Below are 13,937 nucleotides of genomic sequence, written 5' to 3'. Positions count from 1 at the left end.
AAAATTGACGTAAATAAGTAATCTCAAGAACCTGAAATAATAGTTTCCCACGTAAACTGGAGATGTCCTTGTCAATGTCATCAGAGTACTGTGGATGTCTTACACGAATTTGAAACATAAAACCAGAGTGGCACATGACAGTGTTGCACATAACATAACTAGTTTATATGACATGAAGTTATAAAAAAAAAAAAGAATCCATGTAACTTGGTAATGGCTTCTTTCTGATAACTGTCGGCTGCAGTGTGCATTATCTTGACAAAAGTATAAGATACTGAACCCACTGATATGATGTGGTGGAGGAGCACAAATACCTGGACACCCACATATATACATTTGCTGAACTGGAAGATCAAAACAGAAGCTGTACACAAGCAGTGTATGGGCAGGCTATTTTTTGTGAGCAAGCTTGTGCAGCGCACTTTGATGTGTTCTTCTTGGATCAGGAGAGCAAGCTCTGTGATTGGCTGCACTTCGGAAGCTGTGGTGGAGAGGAAGTGAGTGAACAAACTGCCATGCATCATGGATATTCCTCTCAATCCACCTCACCAGGTACTTCTCTAAAAGTGTGACTCAGGTCTGTTGCCCCAAAGGATACAGGAAATGTTAGATATTTTAGTATTTTGGGAGCATGTACTGAATACCTTTTTTGATGATATTATACAAAGGACCCTGTTTCTGCAATGCCCTTTGTTTGAACTTCATCTCCTCTTGCTGCGACCCCACAGGCAACTTCCTTTGGCCTGCTGGTCTGGAAAATCCAACAGTTCATCTATATGTAAAGAAGGCACTTAAACTGGAACAGGCATAGCTGCGTTGATCCTGCTGTGGTATAGTGGGACAGTGCATTCCTCGAGTGCACATCAAGTTTGCAGCCTGCTAAAGATCACACACCATTGATTATGTGCCTTTAGGTATATATGGTTAAACATTTCCTAATGCAAATAACTACATGCAGTATTCTACCATGTGCAAACTTATATCACTAAAGGATTCTAACTGTCTAGTGTTTAATGGACCTGTCAAAAGTATGTTGAGATTATAGAAGGCCCCTTTCAGAGCTAGGGGGAACTTCCTTATATGGTTGTAACTTGTAACTTGAAACTTGTTGACACACTTTTACCCTTCTGCCTATAAAAACCCTGCACAGAAGAATAAACTTTGAGTTGATTTTGGGAAAGCAACCTGAAGCAGTCTCTGTATCATTTTGTTCTCCCAGGCTACTCCCGGCGCTGTAACTAACCCGCTGAACGGCATACCTGAGCTTACTTTGAATAATTAATCTTATACAAAACTCTGCTTATCGCTGCCCACGTCTCGAAGGAAACTCGATCCACGGATGACCCGGAAGGAGAGATTTCTTTCAGGAAATGCACTGATTTCCATGACAGAATTCACAACAACACAGACACAGGTCGGTTCTTTGAAACGGGCGTTTATTACTTGGGCCTTCTCTCCTTGGCTTCACCATCACCAGTACGCCGATACACCATGAGAACTGGTCACAAGCGAACAGTACAAATCAATTAGCAACTTTAGAGTACACATATTAAGTCCAAACACAAATAACAACATTTCTCAAATGACAAATACCTCGTTGGCTGCTTGTCCTGAAAAGAGGTCCTTAAGTCCTTGTGTTGCTTTTTCTTTTAGTAAACTTTTAACTTAAAATCGCTTCATGAGAGACATCTGCTCCCTCGCAGTCCATGCAAAGTCTCGTGTACTCTCGTTAAGGGTATTCTCACGAGACACTAGCTCTTACACTTTACACATGTACATTTCAAATAAAGACATTTCAACACAAACTATATATATATTCATGATATTATGTAACTTATTATAAATCAGTCATCTACATCATGAAATCCACACAGAACATTTTAACAGCATTTACACCACTACTCAATGGTACATAGTAAACACGTATCATAACTTTTCACATTATATGTATCCAGTCACCTAGATATTTTGAAGTCTTTCCACTTGCTGCTATTATGTTTCAGTCATTAATTGAACTGTCTCAGTGATATGTGGAGTCCAGAAAGTATATTAAGCCAGTGATGAGCTCAATACCATGACTCCCTCTGGTGCCACTTAGTGGATTAAACAGTTCTACCACTTGCTCCATCACCATTCCGTCCAGAGTAAATTCAATGTCTGGCACAGTAATCCTCTCAGGCCAGTCGACCAGCAATCCCAGCTCATCTGTACCATGAGCAGCAGCACCACCACCAGAATCTGCACCTGAGCCCTGAGCAGCAGTCGTCTCACTCTCAGTGGCTGTCACACCACCATCAGCTGTCCCACCAATAGTCCCATCAGCAGCAGCTGCTCTGGTCTGAAAGATGTCCTGCATGGCAGTTGAGGCTCGGCCCTGTTGCTGGAGGCTGCCTCGGACAAAAATCTGTAATGGGCTCAAGTGTCTCTCTGTCCGCAAGCCATGATTGTTCCACTGTTGAGTGAAGTCTTTCAAATCTCTGTTGATCCTTGGGAGATAGATGTAATGGAGAGCCCAAAGGTGCATTTCATTGTCAATGTCAATGATGCCTTCCTCCTCCAGGTGGTGAAATAAATCACAGTACACATTGGTCATTCCTCGCCACAGATCACCCCAGAGCCTCTCAATTCTCTGATTATGGGTACTCCTTCCTCTTAGGGCACTTCCACGATCAAAGCCTCTGAAAATGTTCATCATCAGGCAGACAGCATTGTTTTCCCCTCCTCTGTCTGTCCGGACCCTCGAGGGTACACCATAGGATACCACGGCTCTGATGAAACTTGATAAAACAGTACTGCTACGGTTGTTGTTTGAGGCATGAAGGAAGACCACAAGACGACTGTATCCATCAATAGCCCCATGAATGACTATCCTCCACCTAAAACAGTGGTCCATAAGAAGAAAAATCTTATTTCTGCTTTGTTATTGAAACAATGGAAACACACACTCTTAATTGATTTACATGGCACTATTGCATGTCAAGTTTGTCTGTACGTTGCTTGCGATGTCTGTGTTCTCTCATTTTCCCCTTTAAACATAACCAGTTGTGTTAGAGGACTGCCCATCACAGGGCCTGGCTCTATTGGATGTGTCTTACTGTTCAACAGTTATATTTGATGTAATGCTGAATTTCACTTTGGTCAAAATAGGTGTTCAACAAATCAGTGTGCTTGGTTACCTTATCAGCTTGTGATTTCCATCAATGTGCCACAATGAGTTTGGACCTGCAACCTGATATGTTCTTCGTTCTGGTCTCCGCAAAACTGCTCTTATGGCAGCTGCTCCAGGATTTATCCGTAGCATGCTTGCTCGAACCCTCCTTCGCTGTACACGTAGTCCACGTACTCGCAGGGAGGCTCTGACAGCCTCAGGACCAATTTGTTCATTGCCAGCGACAATGTCCTGCACATGTTCATCCAGCGCACTGTCAGTCAGTTCCGCATACATTGATGCACGGGTGAAATTATACTGTCTGAAATCAGACAAAAAGAACACGAGTATTTTATCACTGCCATAACAACACACATCATTACTTGACTAGTTAGTGCACATTCAAATATACTAATTTTTACAATTTCACAATACCATTTAATTTGAATAAACAGTGGGTGTGTGTCACAAAAGAACTGAAAGTCACACTGGTTTCAAAAGTCACTGACCGCAGACGTCTTCGAATTGTACGAAGTGAAACATTCAAAATATCAGCCATCTGAGGTGCAGTGAATCCACATGACTTCAGGAATGAAAGCTGTTCCCGAGTGATAAGGTAAAGGGATCTGCCTCTACCTCTGTTGAAAACCACTGGTGCCTGGTATCCAAAAGAGCCTGAAAATATATAAGCGTTTGGTGTATTTGGAAAATAGGTTAAGACAGAGTCATAATTTATTTCACACTTTTGATCAGTCAAGGAATCGACACAATATGTGCTTACCTTGTTGGCCATGCTGAGTAGACAGTTCGACCTCCTGAATCAATTCAGCCAAGTCACGCAGAAGTTGATCTGCTGCAGTTACACTGATCAGTCTTCCTCTTGCCCACCGAAGGCTTCTCTGCATTGTCTCCAACCTCAAAGACATCAAAAAATTACTTCTTAATTCATGTTATATTTTCAGGCCATATTCCCCTTAAACATTTTATGCAAGTTAAAATGTTAAATGTTTTCCATCATGCTTTCATCATACCTCCTTAACGCTAACTGTAGCACATCTGGCCCAACATCGTCCATCAGCAGCCGCCGTGTACAGTCATTATGAATGTTCTTGCACCTTGAGATGAAAATCCTCCAGGCCATACTTTGTACTGTGATTCTACAAAGACAAAAATTTAAATTATTGCTTTCAACAGGTTTATATATTTAAATAAATCAAAAAATTTCATGTTAGTCTTCTGAAAATTGTGACTGAGCACTTTTGGAAACACTATGTCATCACTAAGTATTGGGACTGTGAACAGTTACAGAATGCATCTGAAATAAATGTCACATTCTAACAGGTTATAGTTCTGTTAATAGAGCTTTTGAATCTACGTTTCATACATATTCCTATCTTTAATAGCAGTATGTCAACGATGTCAACCAATATTTTCATATTTCAAACACACACCCAAGTTAAAAATTTGAATCTCCGCATCTTCTACTCAGCAGATCTGAAAAATCATTTTTGATAATGTTCCGATTCCATTGTCAAATGTTCCCATCCATGTTATTCATCTTTGTTTATTTTAAATGCTGTCATTAGTTTTTTTTTTCCAACTAATTACCAAAATGAACATGGTCTACATTGTTTTGCTCACTTAAATAAAACGACATTTTTGTATTGTACCCTGGGTTCATGAAGACCATGCTGTCTTTTAACTTTATTATTTCTTTTCTGCATATACTGACTGTTCTTTATTCATTTCTCTACTTTCTCCTCTCTTCTTCTTCAGTCAAGTTTAACGGCAGCTTGCATCCACTTTCTCCTCTCAATTCCGCTGAGATTAATTCCCGCTCTACTGTACAAGACTTGTGAATGGTTACCTGGAGGGATGTACCACTGTGAGAGGGGTGATACGGAACAGTCCAGGTGATCGCTGCTTTAATTTACCGGTCAGATATACCTAAATTGCACGTCGACATAGCTAGTGAACTGTAACTAGACCATAAATCAGTGATAACAAAAGAACATTCAATCTACTTTCTCCGGTACTTTATAGAAAAAAAATCAACATCAATTCAATGTCGGCTTTCTATCTGGGGTGGCAGTGCAGTAACGTGTAGCCTAATCCGGCTAATGTAACAAGTGATATAAAACCGTATTTTAAATAATATAAAGTGGCTAAACGGAGTACCATATTAAAGACCTTATTAACATGCCTCACCTAAAATGGCATGTTGGCAACATTCCTAACGGACAAAGGTTAGCATGACTTGTCTGTGAAGGTTCTCAGCATGACTTTTTTTTCGCTTACTACAATACAAAGCTAACATATAACATGTGCTTAAAAGGACAAAGCAATGTTTTTGAATCATCGCTTAGCTTTTAGTTAGCAAAGACGAACAATAATTGAGATTAACTAGGGTACTTACGGTGTTTTTTGTTGGCGCAGAGATTTCGCATGCATTCATCTGTATGTAGTTTGTCGCACATAGCTTGATTGAGACAACACAAATATGAGGTTGACTGTGATTGGTTAACACAAATTCTGATCACAGGTTGTGGTAAGGGGTGGATTAAAAATAAAACACAACCTTCAGTCTTGCTTATCCAATCACAAACAATGTACCTTCTCCCGCCGTACTTTGAATTTTAGGGATGCTATATATATATTTCTGCCAAGCCTTTTGGCGGACTTTTTGGGAACAGTCATGTCCGAACGGAGCGCTGCATTTCGACGGAGAGTCACTGATATCAGAGACAGAATGAATGCCCAATTTAACCGGCTACTGAATCAAGATGACAGTGAAGAGGGGACATCTCTTCTACAAAGGTGAAATGCTTTGGTGGTGGTTACTCTATTGGCAAGCTTTTAGCTTTGCGCCTTTTTTGTTTTTGCAAAAGGAAATAACTTTTACATTTTTAAATAATAAATGGCTCGTTTACTAATTATCTGTTACAATTCAACAACAAATTCTGTAATCATAAATGTCTATCCTAGATTGACGACTTCAAATGACAGTCATTTTAATCCCTGTTATGTGCATTTATGCATAAAGATTTTAGTTTATAAATGTAGCATATCCCATATTTTCAGGGAGCATTTAATTTGCGAGACAATCGAAAAATGCATGCAATAAACACCGATTGAACACTCATTCCTTACTCTGAGTGTGTTGGGTGGTTTTTTTTTCTTTTCTTTTTTTTCTTGGGGGGGGGGGGGGTGGGGGGGTGTCTCTGTGTGATTAGTTTCACTAAAATTATCTCATGGTCTAATGATAGCTTTGGAGTTTTCCGCCAACAGCACGGAGGTGGGCCAGTGCGCAGACCAAGAGGCGGGAGAACCAGACATCGCCAGTTAACGTTTAAGGTGTCAGTACTAAGGAATCCCACACTGACACACTACCGATCTCATAGGGGTAATCAATATTTATATTAATATTAATTATTTGGAGTGATGGGTTTGAAAAATGAGAACTACATCATGGTGTCAGTTGTTTACAAATTGTAGAATTTGGCATTAGATTTTTAGCACCTTTGTAATCTTTATTTCCTTGCACCAATAAGTTGATGTTGAGACACTACAATGTGACAATTTACCCTTTTCCGTTTTTAGGGAAAGCTAATTTGGTTTAAATTTGATTACAGATGCCACTCCTGCTACTCGGGTGGTCGTTCCTGTAAACCTAAATGCAGCTGAATTCAGGCAGGCACTACGGGACAATATTGCAGACATACCCTTGCAGTTCGATCTATGCAAAGTGAATGGACAGCGGCTCATTCTTCCTCTTGAAGAGGAGACGCCCCAAGAAATTAGAGCAAGAAACCTACTGGGTCGCTCCAATCTTTATATCCGTCCAAAGGTATTCAAATGTTCCACTCGGGTGGCTGATATGGCATAATTGTCACTATTACTGTAACTCAGTGGCGCTCCAGTCACCCTAGTATTGTATAAGACATCTTTAACATGTTACTGCTCAGAATAATAAATGCTGTGATTTTCCCCAAAGGATTTGAGACATTCATCTGATCACTATGCCAGATGGCTATGCTTAAATAATGCCCCGCCAATTGATTCACTGTTAATAACAGAAATGCAGTAGAGCAAGCTTCAACTGTGGTCTAACAGTATTTTAGGGTTAGGGTCATTTTGTTCTTGTAATCTTAGTTTCCTGGGTTCTGGCTTTTTCATTGTCTTTTGTTAATGTCCTTAACCTTTCCTTTATTTATTTATTTATTTTTTTCCCCCTCAGTTATCCTAAGTTCTACCTACCCAAAGTGTCACGGTCCTGAGTCTGTGGACTCGTTGTTTTTCTGTTTGTATTAGTTAGCTTTGATTTCATGATGTGTTTTGATTCTCTTGGGTTTGATTTCTGTCGCTAGTATTCCTAACTTCCTAGGTCCTGGGCATTTCTTGTGTTCTCCTTCTTAGGTCGTGGTTCTGTGTTCTGTTAGTATACAGTCGTCTCTGTCAGTGTGTCTCTTGTTCTGTCACCGTATCCCCTAGGTTAGTCCACGTCTGTTCAGTTTCCTGTTTTACTTTGAAAGTCTGTGTACTATGTCAATGTGTTGAGTTTTGCCTCGTCATGTCTGATGAGTCCCAGCTGTGCTCTCCTCCTGTTTCACATTCCCTAATCACCTCAGTATGTATTTAAGCCTTGTGTGTTTCCCTGCCAGTTGGCGCGTTGTCCTCTGTTCTTGTTTGTCATTTGTTGTTCCATTTCTTTTATATTTTAATAATCTGGTGTTTTAGATTACAGAGGCCAATGAGGACTCAACTGGTGGAGAAGTTGTGCAGTCTGAGATGGCAATGTAAGTCTTTGACAACTGCCTTTGGACTGTAGCACTGTGAATGCATTACACCCTCTCATCAACAATATTTACCATATTGCAGTGTGCTGCATGACACCGAGACACCTGACCATAGCAGGCACAATGTACAGGAGCCAGAGGTTATCAGGTAAATGGCACTTTGTTTGTTTATGAGTTGGAATTTTAATCTTAAACTATTGCACAATTTCATTAATTTTTTTGGTAAAAACTAGTTTGGTACAAACTAATTATATCATTATTATAACTTGGATCATTTTGTGTAGTCTAGATCAATAAATATCTGCATTGGGGTCCTCTTCCTGCTATGAAATATTTCTGCTATTCCTTTGCAGTGGTCTGCATGAAAACCATACAGCTCATTCTAGTAGGCATGGTCTCCAGGAACCAGAGGTTAACAGGCAAGTGGTAGTTGTTGAATAACATGCCAAAACTTAAGTGTAAACTGGAACTTATAAAGCACACACTATAGGTAAATAGACACTCAATAAGTACAATATACGGGGTGAGACCAGCGAATATTAAAATTTGAAAGGTTGCATGTATTGAACTGATAACATTTATGTGCTCTGAATATAGACCAATGGTTTAATTGCCTCATTCGGTTTCTGTTTTGCTTTTTCATGTTTTTCAGATTTGTTGATGTCATGATATTGGTATTTTTAATTGCTGAAAATGCATCGATAACACTTTAGTCAGCCTGACCATTCAGACACTTGGAACTAATCACCCAAACTATTCCCAGTAAATGGGCAGTTCCTTATGTTTCACAAAAAAAGGAAAAGAAGACACTGCTGGCCTGTGATAATCTTTTGTGCGCAGGAAAACTGCACTGTCAAAACTTGAAAGTTGCATTTTATAGTTTATTGATCCATTTTGGCAACCAATAACAAGATCCATTTTTGTTCCTTCATGCTGCTTGTCTCTCAAATTAAAAAAACAAACAAACAAACAAAACAAAAGGCCCATCTCAGTGCATGCTGGTCTTATACCAGTCTCTTAAGTTATCAAAAATAGCCCTGAAATTCTTCCTGGCGACTTGATAAGATAAACAACAAAACAATGAAGTGAGCATTAACCTACAAATAAAAAAATGATTAACCCAGAAATAGAAGTAAACTAACAACAAACTTTATATTTTAATATTTTGAAATTTGTTTAAATCCAAATGGCTCCAACAGATGCAATCAAGGACCAAATAATGTGAAATCAGATTCTTTTATCAGATGAGTCATTCCATTTCAGTATGTATACATGATATTAAAAAAATCAAATGCATTTGTTCTGTTTAGGGAAGAGTTTTACATTGACTCTGCAGAGTCAGAAGTATCAGACCTGGATGAGGCTGTCCTGGCTTCCCCTGAACAAAATGACTCGCATGTATGTCTCATGAACAACACTGCCAGAACTGCTGTGTATGTGTTTCATGTAGTCATGACCCTTCTCTCTCTCCCCCCCCCCTCTTCAGGACGAGATGGACCTTGCGACTGTGATGAAAGATTTCCAGGAAACTCATCTTGACACCAGCAATTATTGTGCAATAATAGCCCGACGTAGGAAAATCCTACATAGTGCCTGCATGGCACTTTCAAAGTCATATTTTGCCTGGCATAAATTGCCAAATATTGAATTTGTTGGTGAAATGGCCGATGATTATGGAGGCCCAAGGCGGGAATTTTTTCGGTAACCCATTCCCATCTCTCCCACACAATAATAGAATGCATGAATGTGTTTTTTGTTGTTGCAAAGATGAAATCACAATTTGACTCAATTTTTTTTATTTTTTACTATCTTTTCCTGCAGATTACTTATGGTCGAAACTCAGAATTCCCTAGGGATTTTTGAGGGGAAGCCTGGCAGTCTGTTGTTCAGCTATAGCCAGCAGTTGCTGTCAAGCAACAAGTTTTATACGGCTGGTAAACTGATTGCTTGGTCGATAGCACACAATGGGCCAGGGCCACGGTGTATCAACAGACACCTGTTCTGTATGATGTGTGGCCAGAAGACATCTCTTGATGACTTCGATGTAGAGGTCTTCATGGACGAAGACGTCAAACAGAACATAGAAAAGGTAAAACTGTGTGCATGCTGAGGTGTAATTAAATTCAGTGAAACACAATGCATAGCTTAACTCATCAGTGGAACGTCTCAAAATGTAAGTACACTTAGTGAATGCTTTAAACGTATGTATTTATGGAGGTGCCTAATTTTCAAGGTTTCCAGCTGCAGCACCCCAGAAGACCTGGCAGACTTGAAAAGTCACCTTGGGGACTGGATTGCAGGCTGTGGTATCCCTGACATCTACACTGCCACACTACTTGATGTTAAGAGGATAAGGGGCGAGATTGTATCTCATTTTGCGTTTCACAGGTGAGAATTTGTTAGAAAATTACAAAGTACTTTCCTGGTCAGTGCTCGTCTTCCCATTGTGTTCCCCCCTAATAGTTAACACTTAAACAAATCATCAATCTGCTGAGTTTATATCTGTATTGCAGTTAAGGTGGTGTTTAAATTGACAAAACTTTTTGTTTTGTTTCACAATTTTGCTATGTTGTATGAATTGAGAGTACAATCTGTGGTCAACAGGGTTGCCAGCATGATTCAGCAGTTTGTTGCCGGTATGGACTCGTGTGGTCGGTTCTGGCAAATGGTGAAGAGATGCTGGAAGCAGTTCCTTCCTGTATTTACAAATGCAGGAAATAAACTTACAAGGAACAGCTTCCAGGATCTCTTCACCATTGGATGGAGTCCAGCTGGAAGTAACAGACGTGAAGAAGAGGAAGCAACCATCTTTCAGTGGGAATGGTGGCTTATGGCCATTCAGGGTGAGTACATAGAATACAACACATGTCTTGTTTCTGTTTGAATTGCTTCAGGCATTTAATGTTAAATACAGTGTCCACAATACAAAATACAGACAACTAAATCGAAACAACACTTGGGTGCAATAAAACCTTAGAACTTTGCAAAATCCACCCCTTCTTAGAGCATATGAGGAAGTTTTTGATTATTTTACCTTTTTAGGTGAGGTATTTGAAAGGAAACCACCTACAACAAATATTTTTGGAAGATTATTTCTTTTATCCTCTGTCATCTCTACCAGATCTTGCTTGTTTAGACTGATAGATAGGATGTAATTTGATTTTCATTGTGATTTCTGGTAAAACATTAATTTTATTACATGACCGAAAACTTCTAACACTAAAATATTAAATAGTTATATTACATACTTGTATTTAAAATATGGTAAAATTTATGATTCAATTGTATTAGCACATCTGAGAATTAAGTAAATGGTAAATGGCCTGTATTTGTATAGCGCTTTACTAAAGCAGTCATCCACACATTCACACACTGGTGATGGCAGCTACATTGTAGCCACAGCCACACTGACAGAGGTGAGGCTGCCGGGCACTGGCGCCACCGGGCCCTCTGACCACCACCAGTAGGCAACGGGTAAAGTGTCTCACCCAAGGACACAACGACCGAGACTGTCCGAGCCGGGGCTCGAACCGGCAACCTTCCGATTACAAGACTCAAGACTCTTGAGCCACGATCACCCCCAGTGTTTTTGCAGTGTTTAAGATAGAATAACACAATTTGAAACTTGTCTCCCTTTGAGACAAAGGTCATTTGTTAATTAGATGCACTGCCTAACTAGAACCTTCAGGTATTACGTTGACTATAACGAAACCTCCTGTATATTAGTGTCTTAGAGTAATCGAGTGGTGCAATGACAACACCCACGCAAATGTGACATCACTAGAAAGCCAATGTACTCTTGCAAGGACAGAATGAATAACTTCTTTAAAAAAAATACACATTGCATAAACAGTCCTTGACATATAGGTCTGACTCGGAGGACAAAATTAATTTCCTGTCTTAGCAGGGCAGGATTGCTTCGAGTAATTTTTTTTTTTTTTTTTTTTTAATGCAATGCTTTGCAATAATTGTTTTGCCTAACAACCTGTTTTTGACTCCAAAATAGTCATTAACGCAACTGTTCTACTATGCAGTCAGTGTAACTGATTATAAATCTACACATTGCACCTTATTTAACACTTGTATGTATTTTAACAGAGCGAGAGGTGGACCACACATTTGAAGAGCTCCTCGTCTTTATAACTGGGGCTGACTTACTTCCACCACTGGGGTTCCCACAGTCCTGCAACATCGACTTCTACGATCAGGAGTCAGGGATGCGGCGTATCCCGTACACATCAACGTGCAGCTTATCCCTGTATCTCCCAAGAGGTGTTGCAGATGAAGATCAATTCAAAGATCTTATGAATGATGCCTTAAAAGGATCCCTGGGATTTGGAAAGGTGTAGCTGCATACATGAACTGATGCTGGGAAGCTGTGGTTAAAACCTGTGGGCTTTTGGGATGAAGTTCTTATTGTAAATGTTCTTAAAGGGGATTGCTCCTGGCACTCAGGCTTCTTAAAGATTTTACATTTTAAAGGTGTTTTTACAAATGACTGTTCATTGTGTATATAGTTATATTTATAGTCCAGTTAAGACAACTAGGGTATTCATGCATCAAGCTATGCAAAATAAGTGGTGTTCAGAAAGTTTCCAGGAAATAGTTCAAATGACAATTCATCTAGAAATATTCTTTTGAAATATTGTTGTTTATGTTCAATTATAGTACACTGCATAGAGTGGTTTTTGTTTTTTATTTTCAAGATGTACAAGAGATGCCAGACAAACTTTGAACTAAAAGACACTGACTTTTGTAAAATAAAATATTGTAATGTCAGTTCTCATGGTGTCTTGTCTATTTAAAAATTAAATTTGAGGCTTACCTGTTACTGTCAAATACTGGTATTGGGTTCCATTGACGAGGGCTATGTAGTACAATTATGTGCTTAAGTCAAGGTAAAAGGTTAAATGAATTTACCCTCATTGTTCTCAAACCAAGAACTGAAGAATCAATCTCAACTCAGAATTAAAAGTTACGAATTAATTTTACTGGTTTCGAGAACAAAGCAGTTTTAACAAACTGACTTTAAGCTCCGGCGTTAACTCTGAGATTGACACCTGGCCTTTCACTATAACCTGGTTAAAAATCAATTATGTAATTGTGGTAGACTTATGTAAGAGGCTGTAAAGCTTTTTTGTAAAAAAAAAAAAAGAATCACGTCAAGATGATGAACACTGGTATTAAAATTATATTTTATACATAAGGCAATAACTGTAATTACCAAAGTAAAAATGATTTGTTAGACTCAGTTTGTTGGTGAACGATGCTTAAAAAGTGTGTAGCAATTTGGACAGTATATCCAGTGATTGCTTTGCTTTTTCTATGGTCACGGCTTACCTACTTTATTACAGTCATTTGGCTGTACGTGAAAATATATTTAGCTAAAGTTCCTTCTGCTTGTTTAGGTTTATCTCTGTGTTATAGGTTCATTCAGCCCAACCTCAGGAAACTTGTCTGCTTTCCTACTGTCATCTCTACAAGCCTAAAAACAATTTTAAAAGAGGCTATACACATGACATTTTTTCTACTTAATTTACTCGTGTGTGCCATACAGAGGGAAATATCTCAATCAGAATCGCATTTATTGGAAAAGTATATGCGCAAACACATACAAGGAATTTGGTTCCATTTGAGGGCATCTTTCAAGCACAAAAAAGTAAAACACAATCCATATATGTGTATGGACATGCATAAATACACACGCACACAGGTGTATAAACTAACAATATAATACACAATCTAATTCTTTTACACAGAAATTACAGGATTACAGAAGTTGATACCAAAGAGTGCAGTTGCAGTCTAGCAGTGTGACAGTTTAACCACTTAGGAGGGAGATGGCGGGGGAAAGAATTTTGATCAAAGTTAATGTCTCCACTTATTTCGAAAAGAAAAAAGTGGTATTACTTTAAACTGAGTAAAACGGTATTTTGATAAAAGTTAAGGTCTCCGTTTGTTTCAGAAAGAGCATACTGTCATTTACTTGCTTT

The 13,937-nt window shown here is 39.0% G+C and overlaps 2 protein-coding genes across 3 annotated transcripts; one reads left to right on the top strand and one right to left on the bottom strand.

The window, feature by feature from the left end:
• Positions 1-1,434: 1,434 nt before the first annotated feature.
• LOC146571755 (uncharacterized) lies at positions 1,435-5,606 on the bottom strand. The gene is made up of 6 exons (XM_085275731.1): positions 5,565-5,606; positions 4,180-4,305; positions 3,930-4,063; positions 3,658-3,823; positions 3,177-3,470; positions 1,435-2,876 (listed from the first exon to the last, which is right to left on the bottom strand). The coding sequence occupies exons 1-6, from the start codon at positions 5,597-5,599 to the stop codon at positions 2,021-2,023; spliced, it is 1,611 nt and encodes a 536-aa protein (XP_085131857.1). The 5' UTR covers positions 5,600-5,606; the 3' UTR covers positions 1,435-2,020.
• On the top strand, positions 3,021-12,723 carry LOC146571754 (putative E3 ubiquitin-protein ligase HERC4). Of its 2 annotated transcripts, none has more exons than XM_085275729.1 (12): positions 3,021-5,965; positions 6,415-6,551; positions 6,781-6,995; positions 7,886-7,944; positions 8,027-8,092; positions 8,298-8,363; positions 9,255-9,342; positions 9,431-9,645; positions 9,766-10,033; positions 10,178-10,332; positions 10,549-10,787; positions 12,043-12,723. In XM_085275729.1, the coding sequence occupies exons 1-12, from the start codon at positions 5,844-5,846 to the stop codon at positions 12,291-12,293; spliced, it is 1,881 nt and encodes a 626-aa protein (XP_085131855.1). In that variant the 5' UTR covers positions 3,021-5,843; the 3' UTR covers positions 12,294-12,723. The 2 variants fall into 2 exon arrangements, with proteins under 2 accessions (XP_085131855.1, XP_085131856.1); XM_085275730.1 differs by having other exon boundaries at positions 3,033-5,061.
• The last annotated feature ends 1,214 nt before the right edge of the window (positions 12,724-13,937 follow it).

Source organism: Mchenga conophoros, linkage group LG6 (assembly GCF_057382185.1).
Source record: "Mchenga conophoros isolate Kocher_MC1m ecotype Shallow Benthic linkage group LG6, M_conophoros_male_GT1.1, whole genome shotgun sequence".
Taxonomy (NCBI): domain Eukaryota; kingdom Metazoa; phylum Chordata; class Actinopteri; order Cichliformes; family Cichlidae; genus Mchenga; species Mchenga conophoros.
The sequence above is the reverse complement of the archived record's forward strand: the minus strand, read 5'-3'. Positions and strand labels throughout refer to the sequence as shown.